The sequence below is a fragment of the Ursus americanus genome, chromosome 14, assembly GCF_024610735.1.
Source record: "Ursus americanus isolate L20-20 chromosome 14, mUrsAme1.1.p, whole genome shotgun sequence".
Taxonomy (NCBI): Eukaryota; Metazoa; Chordata; class Mammalia; order Carnivora; family Ursidae; genus Ursus; species Ursus americanus.
Genome location: NC_142140.1, coordinates 57090344 through 57105626, shown reverse-complemented (window position 1 = coordinate 57105626; position 15283 = coordinate 57090344). Strand labels below are relative to the sequence as shown.

Below are 15283 nucleotides of genomic sequence, written 5' to 3'. Positions count from 1 at the left end.
GGTACCCCCACCCCAAAAAATAAATAAATAAAATCTTAAAAAACAAAAACAAAAACCCAAAGACTACAGGTACATGCCTGCTGCTCACCGCAGGACAGACCACCTGAGGAAAGGCAGCCAGGAGGGCTGTGTGCAGGCAGCCGGGGCAGCATTCCACAACTCGGGCAACGTCCAGAAGCAGGATCTGCCAGGTGGCCCACACGACGGGGTGAAAGGCTTCCTGGGAAGCCCTCCTGAGGGACCAATGGTCCCACACACACTCATGACCACACAGAGCCAGGCAGGGATAAAAACTGTGTCCACAGCAGGCCGATCTGCTACCTCTTCTTTTGCAACAGAAGCTCCGAGGGATCAGTAATGGGACCTCGACTCCAGAAAGCTCACAGCACCAAGCATATTTGTTGATGGGCGGCTGCGGTACACAATTCTTATATTTGAGAGTGAGAGAGAACGCAGGAGCAGGGGGGTGGGACAGAGAGAGAAAGGGAGAAGCAGACTCCGTGGTGAGCAGAGAGCCCGACATGGTGCTCAATCCCAGGACCCCAGGATCCTGACCTAAGCCAAAGGCAGATGCTTAACAGACAGAGCCACCCAGGCGCCTGAGATACACAATTCTGAAGCTCTACTTGTGGGAAAGGGAGGGAACAGGGCACTGAGATGAAACGACTTGGTTTGCAGGAAGACGGTGGGTAGGAAACCCCCAGCGGAGAGTAGCCCCTGGCACACAACTGCTACCATATCACAACCTGGCTATGTTCGTCTCCAGGCCACCCCTCCTAGTTCCGCTTTTGCCCAGCAACCAAGGGGGCCTGCTGGCCAACCCTGAACACCCCTGAGCAGAGGTCTACCCTCTATCCTGGCTAATGGGCTTCCTGCCCCCAACCTCCCCACCCAAGAAGTCTGTTCTCCCGAACCTTCAGATGGCGCTGGTGTGCGCATGCTTACACTCTGTGAATGAGCGTTCACCCCCACTAGCTGGGGATGGGGGTCTTGCTGCACTTGCCAAGATGGCTGGGCTGTTCTGACTCACGGTACTCTCAGCAATGCTTTTTATGTCTTGCAGGAGAGAAGCAACCCTGCTTCCCAATCTGGCGGCCTTTCTCCCTAGGTCTTCCCGCTCTGTTGTCACCCCTGTGATATATGTCTGGTGTTGCTGCTGCTTAAGCTAGGAGCCTTAAGAGCACTCAAATCCCTCTCCACTTCGTGATGCTGATCTAGCAGCAGGGCCACCTCCCAGCACCCAGGGCTGCCTCCACTTCCCGGGAAGGACAGACCCCACCGACAGTGTCTGGGCTCCTGGATGCAGGGGGTTGGGGGGGTGGTGGAGAATACAACAGGGCAAGCCAGCAGCCCTGAGGCTCCAGCGCTCACTCTAGCTGCCCATCTAGGAAGCCCTGTATGCTCTTTTGCTTTCTTCCTCCCATGTCTAAATACAAAGCCAGCATCCAGGGTCATCGCCTTGGGAATCAACCCTGGTTCCTCCCTGCAAGCGCTTGTCACAGGACCCTGTGTTACTGTATCAGCCCTATTGCAATCACTTAGTCACCATGCATGTTTGGGATACTCTCCTGCCCGGAGCTGATCTGCTTTGTCGGGATGGGGATAAACATCTGGGGTCAAAGGCAGAAGGCCTAATCCCCCCCTCTTGAAAACGTTGCCCTATTCATTCAACAATTCATTATATATGACAAGTATAGTAGAAGAAAAAAAGATTGATAAAACCACACACAAAAAAGATTAACAGAAGGGTCTATGCTAAGGGACTTATAGAGAGAAGCCACTTCCTCCTTGTGGGGAGAGAACCAGGGAAGGTTCACAAAGGGATGACCCTGAACTTGGCTTGGAAGGATGAGCTGATGCAGAAAGGAGAAAGGGCCACGATGGAAGAAAGGCAGAGACAAGGGGACACGCAATCTGAACGCGTGCAGAGGACAGAGGAGCTGAGGGCTGGCATGAGACAGATGCCTGGGAGGGGTCCGAAGTGTCTCTCTTAGAGATGGAGGAGGAGATGTCGTTAAGCAAAGAGTATCTGGTGTGAGCCTCCAGGGTCCGCAATGGGAAGAAAGGGGGGTCTCAGACTCAAGAACCGCCAGCCTCCTTCCACAGAGTCAGCAGGAGCCCGCGCAGGCCGAGACCCTCCCACGGTGCGTCCTGCGAGGTGCCGCCCTGGGTGCAGACGCGCACCAATGTATTTGGCATAAAACCTGAACACAGCCAGTTTTCAAATTCATGTTAAACAACGGTGATGGAGGACTTCCTATCAGTCCATCAGCTCTGAAGTCACCAACGTGGGCTCCAGCAACCAGGGAGTGACCTCTGCCGAGCTTCGGATTCCCTCCACAGAGCCCTTTACCTGAAGATGGTGGGGGAGGGGGAAGGGGGAGGGGGCGGGGGCGCCTGCTCTCAGCACAGTGACCCAGAAGTCGACTTGCCCAAGTGAACCGGTCCTATTTTCTGGCTGACTTTGGCCATCAAGTTGAAGGCGGGAGCTAATGGAGGATAAACACATGAGCGCATGTGCTCACACACCCACTCCTTAAAGATGGAGCCGAAAACCTTTATCAGAACAAACAAGGCTTTGAGACGGTGCAGACCTATGGCTGCCATAACAAATGACTGTAAACTCAGTGACAAAACAACAAAAATTTCCCAAACAACACAAAATGTTACACAACCTGACACTAAAACAATACAAGAATAAATCTTAAAGAGGTCAAAGTCCCACATGGATCTCACCAGGCTAAGACCGACGTGCTGGCAGGGCTGCATTCCTGTCTACGTGCACTGGGGGTTTTGGTGCCTCTCCTGGTGGCCAGTCCTGTCCTCAAAGCCAGCAAAGCAGACGGGCCACACTCCCTTCTCCCCGGCCTTCTGTTCTGTAGTCGCACCTCCCTCTCACCACAGAGGGGACAGGAACCTGCCTTTAAGTGCCCTGATCTCTAGACAGGTCCCACCGCGTTAATTCCGAGTGATCTCCGCACCTCCAGGTCCACGCTCTGGCTCCCATCAGCAAGGCCCCTGCCAAGGCAGCACGTGGACAGGCTCTGTGGGGTGGGGCGAGTCACCCTGCCTGCCACGGGGACTGCAGACGGGTCTCGCCACTCGTCCATAGCAGTTCTGTTCTAGAAAGTCGTGGCAAACACTGAGCTGTTGAATATGGAACCACTGCTCCTAGGGGAAACAACGGGGTTAGGTTCTTGTAAGCCTCTGGCCACAGCCGATCAATACATAACCTTGTGTCACATGCGTTTCTGTTTAAAGACATCATATCTAACACGCACTATTGACTCGTCTACACTGAACTTGGGCAGCAGCGCAGTAACCCCCTCCTGAACGAAGCTCATCTGACACACGGGTTTCCTCCGTAAGGCACAACATAGCCTTCTTACACTCAGGAACTCGAGCCGGCCCCGTCGCTCTGTGCTTGGGGCTGTTTCAAACAGCGAAATCACCCACAAAAAGCACAAAAATGCAAAAAACCGTGGCACTTAAATATAATGCGAGGACACTGGTTAACAATCTGAGCTGAAACGCAAAGGCAGGGTGTCATCTGGTTCCACCGCAGCGGGCAACAAGCTCATCGGGAGACCCAAAATCGTTTGCCCCTCCGCACATGTTTGCAGATGACGGCAAAGGGCCCCAAGTACTGACCTGGGGGCTACAAATGAACACCAGTGAACAGGGGAGAGTGCACACACACAACCCCCAACCAGGAGCTTCGACGGTATGCACCAGCACAAGCGGCCCTTTGCGACAAGGCTGGATGCCAGGTGCTTTCTGCAAACTTGGTCTCACTGTGGAGAACAGAACTGAAAACCCAGCTAGTGACAACTGACAGGCTGACGAACAAACGAATTCTGTGAGGCTGCCACAGGGCAGACAGAGGGCTCTGGGTGCCGGCTGCGGCTGCAGGCTTCCCTGGGTTTATCCGCGGTTTGGGCTCTCCGGGACCACCCCCCAGCTAACCCTGGGCCCACTCAGCGTCCTGGCCGAGGCCCCAGGCAGTACCACAGAGCACACTTGAAATATCACCCTTGGGAGTGTTCAGACACATGACTCCCGCCAGCTTTGGGCCCAGGACTTTTAGGTCATGCAAATTGAATACGATTTTTTTTTCCATGCTGCTACCACGGAAAACCTACACAGTTACATGAAATGAGCTGCAGTCTGGAAAACCTCTTCAGACACGTGCCCAAGGGGACATCTGCAAGAGTGCTCACTGCCACATGGTTCGAAAGAGCAAAGACATGGAAACATCGTAAATGCCCACTGGCAGGGGATGGTCCGGTCACGCCAGGGAAAGGTATCCAGCTGAGCAATGAAACCAGAGCTGCACGGGTCTGTGTGAACGGGAAGCACGAACAGTACTGAGAAAAAGAGCAGCTCGCACCAATAACCACGCAACACCATTTGGAGGAGGGGTAAACTTGCGCAACAACGCTGCGCTCCTTCTGCTGACCGTTCACGTGCAGTAAAGGTGCAAATCGGGGAGGGGCCTTCCCTGCGACTGCAGTGCTAGTGTTTTAGTGAAGCTCTTGTGGGCACGTAATTATGGTGGCCCTTCTTTATATCTTTTTCTGTGTCTGAACCACTTCATGATCCAGCAACAGCACTGATACGGCAGCACTGATACAACACAGGACGTGGATGATAACACCACCTTACACGGACACACAGAAGTTAACGTTAGCTAGATAACGGTTATCGACAATACATGATGCGGTGTGTTACTCCACGTAGCAGATCAATGTACGCACATTAATGGTTATGACCTAAGAATGTGATTAACGATAAGGAATGCTAACAACAGCAGCAAGAACCTTACCAAGGCTCCTGAGAAGTGATGTGCCCTTGACAGCACCCCAAGCGCCCCAGCACCGACTGGCTCAGGGCCTGGTGAGCAGGCCGAGAGCTACCGTAATGACCTCTGCAAGGGGTCTCTGCAAGAAGGTCACCCCTGCGGGCTCTCTGGAAAGCCAAGCGGACTCCTGAACTCCAGAAGCACAATGGAGGCAGCTGGGCAAAAGGCCCTTCTCCCAGCCCTCCTGAACAAGCGTATCTTCCTCCTATCTCCGCAGCTTCCCACCTAAGACCCCCAAGCCCACTCGTACTGAGGTGGCAGAGAGGCTCCGCTCAACAGAAGGGGCCTGCCAGTGCCGCCTGCCCACCCCGAGCTGAAGCTGTGCTCTGGGGCAGAGCAGGGAGCCCGCTGTGGGAAGCGCAGGCCGGGAGAGAGCACTCAGGTGCCCGGAAGCAAACACCTCAGACTCCTCCCTGTGAAGCTCTCCCATGCCAAAGCTGGGGGAGAAAGCCATCCGGATTTGGGTGTCCAGGACCTCCTCACAGCCCACCTCGGCGTGCGGCATCCCCCGCACGCGTTTCAGGGCCCTGACCCAGACAACCACTTGGTGATCACTGGGGAGCTGCAGCAGCTCCTACGTTCCACAAAGATGGGGGAAATGCTGCCTCGTGCAGGGCAGAAAGTGGCAAGAGACTAACTGCAGCAAAGGTTCTCAACTCTCAGGAGCTAGAGGTCAACCCTAGACCAGCCGGGTTAGATTCAGGGATGAAGAAATCCCACCCCCATTCCCTCAGCTGCACTCTTGTGAACCACAAAGGCTGGCCTTGAAGGGCCAGTGCTGGGTGTCTGCCTCTGGACAATCACGGCTCTGATGGGCCAAGGCCTTTGGGCCTCGGACTGGGAAGGTGAGTGGCAGGGGCCAAGGGGAGCCTTGGGGGCAAAAAGGAGCAGGAAGCCCCCAGTTTCCTTCCCACACAGAGCTTCCTAAGAATGTGGGTTGCTGCTCAATCCTGGGGCTGAGGCCCAAAATGACAGAAAGTTCTTCATTCAGCTGTTGCACTTTAGAAAAAGTAGGGCTGGGTGGAGGGGCACTGGTGAATGAGATGTGAATTACGGGCCAAGGCGATTGTTGGGGACTTCCTGAGAATATCAACTGAACCGTGCACTTATTGTCATGCCAAGCCAAAGCCAAGGGGACAATCTCTGAGCTTTGATTTCTTATTTGTTAAACCAGTTGGACCTGTTCCTGATGGAGGGCTGTGAGCCACTCTGCTTCCCTGGGGTTCTGCCTGGGCCTGAGCAGGAGCCACCCCCAGGACATTGCAGGAGGCCACTGTCACGGTCACTGGACTGCCCCACTCCCACCATTTCTGACAACTTGGTCAGCAAGCCATGGCCCAGGGGGCCCTGGGCCTGTCATAAGCCACCAGGCAGCCCTGCTCCATCAGGAGCTCAGGTCTGATGAGCAGAAAAGTACACTCTGGTGTGAGGATGTGTTTGGCGTGTGGCACGTGGGCAGGAGAGCACTGGGTCAGCCGCTCAGAGGATGGAGAAGTCTTTCCAGTGGGTGGCCACAGGAGAGGGCAAGGATAAAGGGAGATACAAAGAGGGCTTTACAGGGCAAACAGGAAGTGGACAGAGAGACCAGATTGGGATGCGGAAGGTCAGGCACAAGGTACAATGCAGTATAAGGTAGCCCAGCTGGCAGGCAGACCGGTCAGACTGGAGTGTGCCACCCATGAAGGGAAGGGGTGGGATTTAAAGCTGGGACCAGGTGGGGCTCCAGGAGGTCCTGAATGCCAGGTCAGCTGGGGATGTTGGCACTTCCCGCCTGTCCGAGGCTCTGCTTCCTTTAGGCAGGCTGATACTACAGCTTTGGCATCTGCACCCACAGCCCATGATACAACCATTTTGCTTACTAGTGTGCAAACATCCATCTGTCCATCTATCCATCCATCCTTCCAATACTTACTGAGTTCCTGGGACAGGCCAGGGACTGGGCACAACTGGGCACACAGCAACGGCAGAACCACATGGGCCCTGACCGCAAAGACTTAGGATCCAGTGACAAAGATGCCAATCTTAGACCTCAACTGGGAAGGCAGCTACATGGGAGTTGGAGAGACGGGAAGACAGGGGCTCTGAGTGCCCGGGGGCTGGGGAGACGCCATGCAGAGGCTGAAGGGACACATGGAAAGTGAACTATGCTCACCTACCAAAGGCAGGTAGGGCTGCCGAGCCCGGGAGAAGAGCTCGCGTCCTCTCTGACACTCAGGGGACACGTGGCGTGGTTGGGCTAGGACAGCACCCCCTACAACTGCGAGCCCTGCTGGGACAGTGGCCGCTTGGCCTGCGATCTCAGGCACCGGGAGTGAGGCCACTGGAGGTGCATGAGTCCCAGGTGTGGAACTCTGAGCAGCTGGGCAGTGACCTGATGCTGAGTCAGGTGCTTCGGAGGAAATCACACTTCCATTTTCCTGCTGTGGTTGGGAGTCTCCGCGTGACCCCGCTCTCCAGGCCCAGTCAGCAGGGTTTTTTCTAGGAGCTGACCGGAAAAGGAAGATGGAGCTGTCCTCTGGGATCCTGCATTCGTGGAACCCTGGTTACTGCCTAACAGGAAATGAACGGAAATGTACCCAAAGTGCAGTGCTCAGTAGAAGCGGCTGCCAAATCCAGCCCTGTGAGTGGCTGGGGGGTGGTGAGGGGGGGAGGGGGGGAGGCAGGGACAAGGCAAGGGAGGAAGGGGAGGGGGAAGGGAGAAGAGAGAGGGGAAGCGGGCAGGGGGAGAGAGGAGAGAGTAAAGAGGAGAGAAGACAGAAACCAGCTGCTGCCAATCTGACACACTCCTCCACCCAGCTTGCCAGGGACAGCTTTGAAAAAGAACCAGAAAAAGCCGCCCCTAACACTTCACCAGGCAAGAAAAACCATCAGGGCTTGAGTACAAGGGTATAGATGCCTCAGTGGGCCTGCAGAGCTCCTAATCCCCTGGCGCAGAAAAGGTTTGCTGCTGAAAAGCTTCTGTATCAAACCGTCCCACAGCTTACAAATCTCACCCCCTGCCTTGGAAATCAGGAGAAGACTACTTGACATTCCTCTGGACATCGACCTCCCCCCCCAACTTGCCACAGTGCCAGAACGTGCAGCACACTTGCCTCCGAAATCCTATGGAGGAAGTTGGCCATAGGGCCCAAATTAAAAACTAAGTTTCCCCAGATTGGATCAGTTTCAAAATGTTGGCAACAACGGAAGAGGAGGAGAAGGGCTGAGAGGGCCAGAGCAGAACTGGCCTATGTCCTTGGGTCAAAGGCCATGGGACGCACACGCCAGAGGCAAAGGGCAGGCCTGAGCAGGCCCGTCACACAGCCCCAAGTGTTTCCTCTGAGGAAAAAAGTGAGCAGATGCACATATGGACACCTGAGTGCGCGCGCACACACACACACCCCCCCGTGAGCTCAGGCCTGCAAACATACTAAGATTCAGAGGGCTCCACAAAGGGAAGGCTGGGGGAACGGGTGCGGGGGGGGGAGGGGAACAGCACTGCATCCCCGGTTCACTCGCTAAGTTCTGGGGTCTCAGGAACGCAACAGCCCCCAATTTCTGAAACCGAACAGGGAAACACTATGAAATCCCTACCCTCCCAGGCATTCCTCAGCGGCACGCGGACTATAATTAAGTACCCCATGGCCCTGCCTTCACACCGAGCCAGATGAGTAGGGAGAAGCGCATGCAGGCACGCTAACCGGTCTTTAATAAACACAGGGCTCTGAGTCAGAGGAGAACTTGCCACCTCATGTTTGGCAGGCCCGGGTAGCAGAGGCAGGATGGGATGCCCTCCTGGTCCTGGTTTATTAACAACAAGAATATGCAGGATTCTGCTTGGTTACAGAAGGCCTCCATGACTGTGAACAGTGGGTCCTGTGAAGGCGGTCGGGTGAACCCAGTTTTACAGACAGGCCTGGGAAGTGGTGGGGTTCAAGGAGGTCCCAGGATCCTTTGGGGGAGAGAAGTCTCACACTTGTTCTGTAGCTCCGCGGTCCAGCCTAAAACACCAGGCTGATGAGCAGCCTAGCCCGTCCACCAATGGAGCAGGATGGGAACATCTCTGTCCACGGTCCCACAGGGACACTGACAGTTCAAGGGTCTTCTTAGAGGGAGTCAGCAGAGTTGCTTCCGGCAAAGTTGGACTTAACCCAGTTCCCATCACACACAGATACCGCCAACGGCCAAAGCCATTGCCATGTCTGCTGCCCCAAGGCAGATGATCTTCAGGAAGTTAGCCTGCAGATGCTGAGCTCAAGGGCTTGGGGCAGGGACCCGATTTTGCCTGTCACCTGTTGTTCTCAGCAGACAGGTTTCATGCTTCTATTCTGCTCAGGTGAAGGAGCTACAAAGTTCCAGACGTTTGTATCTAAGATTATTCCACATTCATTACTTAACAGGCCAAACACTTTGCTGGGAAATCAAAAGCTTGATTCCACACAAGAAGGTTTTAAAAATAGGTCAGAGCGGAGTAGTAACTTAGGACGTCCCAAACACCAGCCAAGTCCCCCAGATATTACTCTAACAAGTTGGGGTCCCGGGTGCCCCAGCTCACTCCCCACCCCATGCTTCTCAAAGGAAGTCTTATCTTTCCTCCTAGGCACAAACCCAGAGCCTAGCAAGCATCCAATGAACTTCAAAGCTATGGGATATGGCAGTCATGAATCTTCCTCTTAGCTCTGATGGAACCAATCTTTCAGTTCAAACTCTCTACCTCCTTTCAGGCCAAAAGAAGAAAAGGAAAAAGAAAAAGAAAAAGGAAAGAAAGAAAAGAAAGAGAGAAAAAAAAGTCAAGCCAGCATTCCAGGCAGCTGCCAGATTTATCCCTAGTTACACTCTCAAATCTGGCCTGGTGACAAGAATTATCAGAAACCAGTGAGCAGCTTAGGCCTGGAAATTAACATCGTACTACAAGGAGAAGTGAACTTCTGAGTTTGGATCTCACTAGTGGGGTCCCCTTACCCTCCTCAGTCCCCCAGAAATACTCAGATTAAAGCATCTCCCCCAGTTCTAGATGCACATAAGTACCAGGTGGGCGGCAGGACTGAGGCCCCAGACAGACGCCTCCTCCTTCCAGCACTTTCTTCTACAGATCCCTCAGCAGGCCTCAGCCCAGCAGCGGCCAGTTCTGAACAAGGAGCAGAAGCTCACAAACTTCTCACGCAAGCCCGAACCGACCATATGCACGACTTGAATGTTTGCACCAGAGATGAACTAGCACGGAATTTGCCAGGTTGCTGCCAGATACTAATAACTGGTTTGTTACCAGTATCATCAGTGAGATCAGAAACTTTTAATTAATATCACAGTCTCAGCTGCTAGAAACCAAGCCTCTCCATGCCCCACTCTCTCCCACATCCACCTGACTTCTTTTTTTCAATTTAGAAACAACACTGTTACAAGCCTCTGAAATCAAGAACCTGTTTCAAAGCGCTGTTTCTCAACCTCGTCGCCACTGACATGTGGGGCCGGATAATTCTTTGTCACGGGGAAGGCTGTCCTGTGTACTATCGGGTGTTTAGCAACCATCCCTAGCCTCTCCCCACTCAGGGCCAGTAGCTCCCTCTCCCAAAGTGGTGACAACCAAAAACCGTCTCAGACATTGCCAAATGTCCCTGAAAGGGCGCACAGAGCGGGGGGAGAAGGGAAGGCTTAGTCACCCCAGCTGAAAAGTACCGATGCAAGCATATACCTTCTTAAAAAGACCAGATGCCAAAAGATACCCTAGGGTTCTAACAACTTGGGATCTGGATGCTGAGTTTTATGTACATGTCTATCTATGTATATGTGGTTATCCGTGTTTTGAAAACGAAGAAAAGCAGACAGCTATCACAAGAATGGCCCGGGAGAGATTTTTTTCATTGTTTGTTTTGTTTTTTTGGTATAATTATTCTCACTTCTCACAAATGTTAGGGCAGGGTGTCTCAACCTCGGCACTACTGACATCTGAGCCCAGATAATTCTTGGTTGTGGGGGCTGCCCCGTGCATTCTAGGGTGTTGAGTGGCATCCCTAGCCTCCACCCACTAGATACTAACAGGAACCCAGGTTGTGACTACCAAAAATGTCTCCAGATATTGCCAATGTCTCCTAGAGAATAGAACTGGCCCTGGTTGAGAAACCACTGTCCTAAGGAAGATATAAATGTCCCCACATAGTTTTGTGTAAAAAGGGGAGTGCATTTACCCTTATGACAGATAAATGAAACCAGTGGCTGAAAGCATACTGCCTGTTCATTCGGTGAGAATTCAATAGACATTAACTACTGCCTCATACTCTCAACAGCCAACCCTGCTCTGAGGACAAGAGGATGAAAAGAGGTATATTGAGTACAAGAAAAGAAACACACAAGGAGATGGACACGTCTGGATAAACAACAGAGATGCTGGGGGCCTGTGGAAACTATTGCAGAAGAGAATGGAGCACAGCCAGAATGATTCTTGAGAGCACAACTCAGCAGAGGATTGATCAGGAGGCCAAGACAGCCGCTCCCAGAGTAGGATGTGGCCATCGCAGCAGTTCTTTGGGGATGGGCCTCAGAATGGCGAGATCACAAACTGATCTGAACCAGGAGCTTGCGCTGCACGGTGCTTTTCAGGTTTCAAGGTATTTCTCATAAATCTGAATGCAGGACACCCTGCTTCCTCCTGAGACAAAAAGCTCTGGTGGCCGGCCAGAGTGGCCTAGCTAGTGCCTCTAGCAGAGCGTGTCTGCTTGGGACAGTATGGGCCTCCAGCATGGGCCTTGAGAGCTGGGGGTTGGGAGGAGAGGGCTTCTCCTGCAGGAAGATAGATCATCAAGGTCCAACACAGTAAGCACCATCCCCTCTGGTCAAGCCCTGGGAATCTGGCACCTGTTGGACAAGGTCTAACCCAGGGCCAGGTCCCTTTACTTCTATACTGCTGGGTAAAGGGCTGTACTCTCAGCAATAATCCAAGAACCCCTCTGGATTAAGTTTCTCTTCTTCAGGGGTTAGCCATCATCTGAGGTTTGCCCTAGATAAACATTAGGGTGGGGTCATGACTTTTTCCATCAATAGGGAAAAGGTACCAGCTGTGTTACTGTGGACTCATTTTTCTTCCCTCCCACTGAACTTCTCCAAATTGTGCGAAAAGCCCAGTTTGCCAGCAGGGCCCACACTGTCCCTAAGATGGTCGCTCATTCCTCCGCGGAGTCTATCCATACAGACTCCACACCTAAGGTTCTTTTTTTTTTTTTTTTTAATTTTTTATTTTATTTTTAGGGTTTTATTTATTTACTTGACAGAGACAGAGCATGAGCAGGGGGAGCAGAAGGCAGAGGGAGAGGGAGAAGCAGACTCCCCGCTGAGCAAGGAACCCGATGCGGGGCTCCATCCCAGAACCCTGGGATCATGACCTGAGCTGAGGGCAGATGCTTAACCGACTGAGCCGCCCAGTCACCCCACGCCTAAGGTTCTTAATCTGGGATGCAGGAACCAATTGGATTCAAGGAATCTGGGGCTTCGTGGATCTGAAACCATAAACTGAATTCTCCCACCGCCCAGTTTTCTGGTGAGTGAATCCACAGCTTTCATCAGATTCATGAGCAATGGGGCCTGGACATTCCAAAAAAACCTATACTTCTCTGTCACATGTAAAACACTATACTCTTGGATTCAGCACCCTCCTTCTGGGAACTTATCCTGTAAATCCAATCCCACCTGTGAGCAAAGATATTCATTGGCTATTCACCCCGGTATTGTTTGTAGCAGAAACCGACTGGAAACAATGTGCATCCGTCAATAGATGACTGATTTTCACCAGTCCCCAGTAGTTGACTGGAATACCACCAACCCATTACAAAGATCAAAGAAACTCTAAGAGGTATGCCCTAGTGCAGTAGCTCTGGGGTGGGGGGAGAAGGGGAGTTCCCCAGGGACATTTGGTAGCACAGGGAGGTATTTGTGGTGTCGGGATTGGGGGGTTGCTCCTGGGATGGAGTGGGTGGGGCCAGGGATGTCGCTCATCACCTCACAGTGCCCAAGAGGGGCCCCCCACAACAGAGAGCGATCTGAGGTGGAGAATTCCAGCTCCAGCGTTATCGCCAAAAACATTTAAGGAAAAACCCGAAACACAAAGCACCATGTAGACTATGCTACCACCGTGTGCGTGCGTGCGTGTGTGTGTGTGTGGTGTGTGTATGTGTGTGTGTGTGTTTAAAGGAAAGATATATCTTTGGAAAGGGATGTGAATCTTGGGTGACAGTCCTTGCGGCTGGGGAGAGGGACTGGATGCCTGAGGGACTGGAGGCGGAAACGGACTTTTCACTCTACCCTTTCCCAACTTTGTACCGGGTCCATCAAAAGGGGTTTTCGTTTGTTTGTTTTAAAGAATTACTTCAGACGCCAAGTTTCCCTGCCCCTGGGCTCTCTGGCAAGAGTCCTGTATCGACAGCCTCAGGAGTGTTTCTTCCCCTGCTCTTTCCCCACTCCGTGCCCCTTTTACAGGGGAGGAAGGGAAGGAAGGGGTCCCTGTCCCGGGTCAACCTCCGGGTGCATCCCTGTTCCTCCCAGGGGTCTGCCCACCCTTCTCGGGGAGACCGGAGCCCACATGGCGGGCAGGGCCTGGGCCACTTCGTGAGCAAACCCCCGTCCCTCCTGGGCTCTCCCCACCCAGCGGGGGACACGCGCCAATGCTGCCCCCTCGGTGCCCGCAGCCCCCTCCCGAGCCAGGGTCGGGCCTGGCCGGGTCCCCAACTCCGGGCAGCCTAGGGCCCGGGGCTCGCTCCCCTCGCCTCGGCCTCCGCTCACCTGGCTCGCCTTGTAGAACTGCTTCTTCAGCCCCGCCACCGACATACTGCCTCCCGCCGTGGGGCCTCCCGCCCGGACCTAGCGAACCGGAGGGACCGCGCAAGCGACAGGCTCCCGGGCGCCGACGATACCCCGCGCGCCTCAGCGGGCCCCGTCGGCGCCGCCTCCACCGCCCTCTCGCCAGCTCCGCGCCCGCCCCGGCGCCGCCTCAGCCCCTCGCGCGCCCGCGCGGCCAGGATATTACATGGCAACCGCACACTTCCGGTGCCGGCCTGCGCGCGCCCCCGGTCCCAACTGCGCAAGCGCGCCCCCTGCCGGTCAGAGAGCGCACGCGCACGTCGTCCGCCCTGCCAAGGCTGCCTCTGCCAGCGAGCCGACAGGAGCGAGCCTAGAGAGACCATGGAGGCTACAGCGACCCCTAGAGGCCCGGAGGTAGTCCTAACGTTTTAGGAAAGCCGCTTAAATCTTAGAGAGGTTGGGAGGCTGGGTTTACAAGTCTCCGGATACCTGTTTGTTAATCGCAGCTAACCCAGTTCTCTGTGCGTTTAGTCCCTCGCACACACACCGTCTTCAACCCTGCCACGTGCTTATCCATACAGTTGCCCAAGTCAGACAACACGGTGTCACTCCTACTTCCTTTCTATCCCCCTGTCCTTCCTGCCCTAACTAGACCTTGCACCAGCCTCCTCTCTGGTATGCCCACCTGCAGTTTCCCCCTCCAATTTCCCCTAAAAAATAGTCAGAAAGATGGTCTATAACACAGTTCATATCACATTACTCTACTGTCCTCAGAATACACTCATAACTTCTAGCATCACCTGCCTACGAAGCTCGCACATTTTGGCTCCATCAACCCTTCTGACTTCAGCTCTCTTCCTCTTCTATAATCCATGATCCCGGCTTCCTATGGGCCTTTGCTAATGTTGTTCCTTTCTTGCACATTTTCCCCCAATTTCCCCCCATCCTTTGTGCATAAAAGAGAAATCTGTTTGGAATGTCACCTCCTTCAGGAAGTCCTCCCAGGTCGATGCATGTTAATTGATTTTGTTTTTTAAACCAATTGTTATTGAATTGAATTAATTGGAAGTTAATAATGAATTGAAATGGATAAATTAATCCAAAAAGAGGAACAAGAAAGTGGCTAGAGCTAATGTGTTTGCAACTTCAATGCTGAAATCTCTGACAGATTTGGGTGATTTTCTGAAGCAGAAGATTGCTAGAAGTTTCCAACTGCCTCAACAGAAGGTACTGGACTAGATGGAAGATTGTTTCGGAATATGTATGTCACAAACCTCCTTCCCGAAGATCCTGATGGGGCTGTTATGAATAGTTTTTTAAAATTCCCCATGTGATTCTGAAAGGCACTCTCGACGGTGACCCACTGGTTTAAATCATTGCAAAATGCCAGAATGTCAGGATTCATATGGGGAAACCCAGGCCTTGAGTAAAACATGACCTGTCCAAAATGATATACCTAACAACTTGGCTTTAATTATCCAATCTACAGAATCGACAGAATTCCAAACTTGGGATAAATTTCAGTCTTCTTTCCTCACTTCTCTGCTTGAGAGATTAAATTGGTGCTAGAGAAAAGGTTGACATTGAAGGTCTCTGTTCCACGTGAGGTTTTTTAATCTACATGATCACACAGTCCAATCAAATGAAGTTTATTCA

At 53.0% G+C, this 15283-nt stretch overlaps 1 protein-coding gene across 1 annotated transcript in view; it reads right to left on the bottom strand.

Moving 5' to 3' along the window:
* The window catches only part of SH3GL1 (SH3 domain containing GRB2 like 1, endophilin A2), a 32095-nt gene extending 18254 nt beyond the window's left edge, over positions 1-13841 (bottom strand). The window contains exon 1 of the mRNA XM_045804354.2: positions 13610-13841. Within this exon, the coding sequence (XP_045660310.1) occupies positions 13610-13654 (45 nt within the window). The 5' untranslated portion in view covers positions 13655-13841. The remainder of the gene's footprint in view (positions 1-13609) is intronic.
* Positions 13842-15283: the final 1442 nt, after the last annotated feature.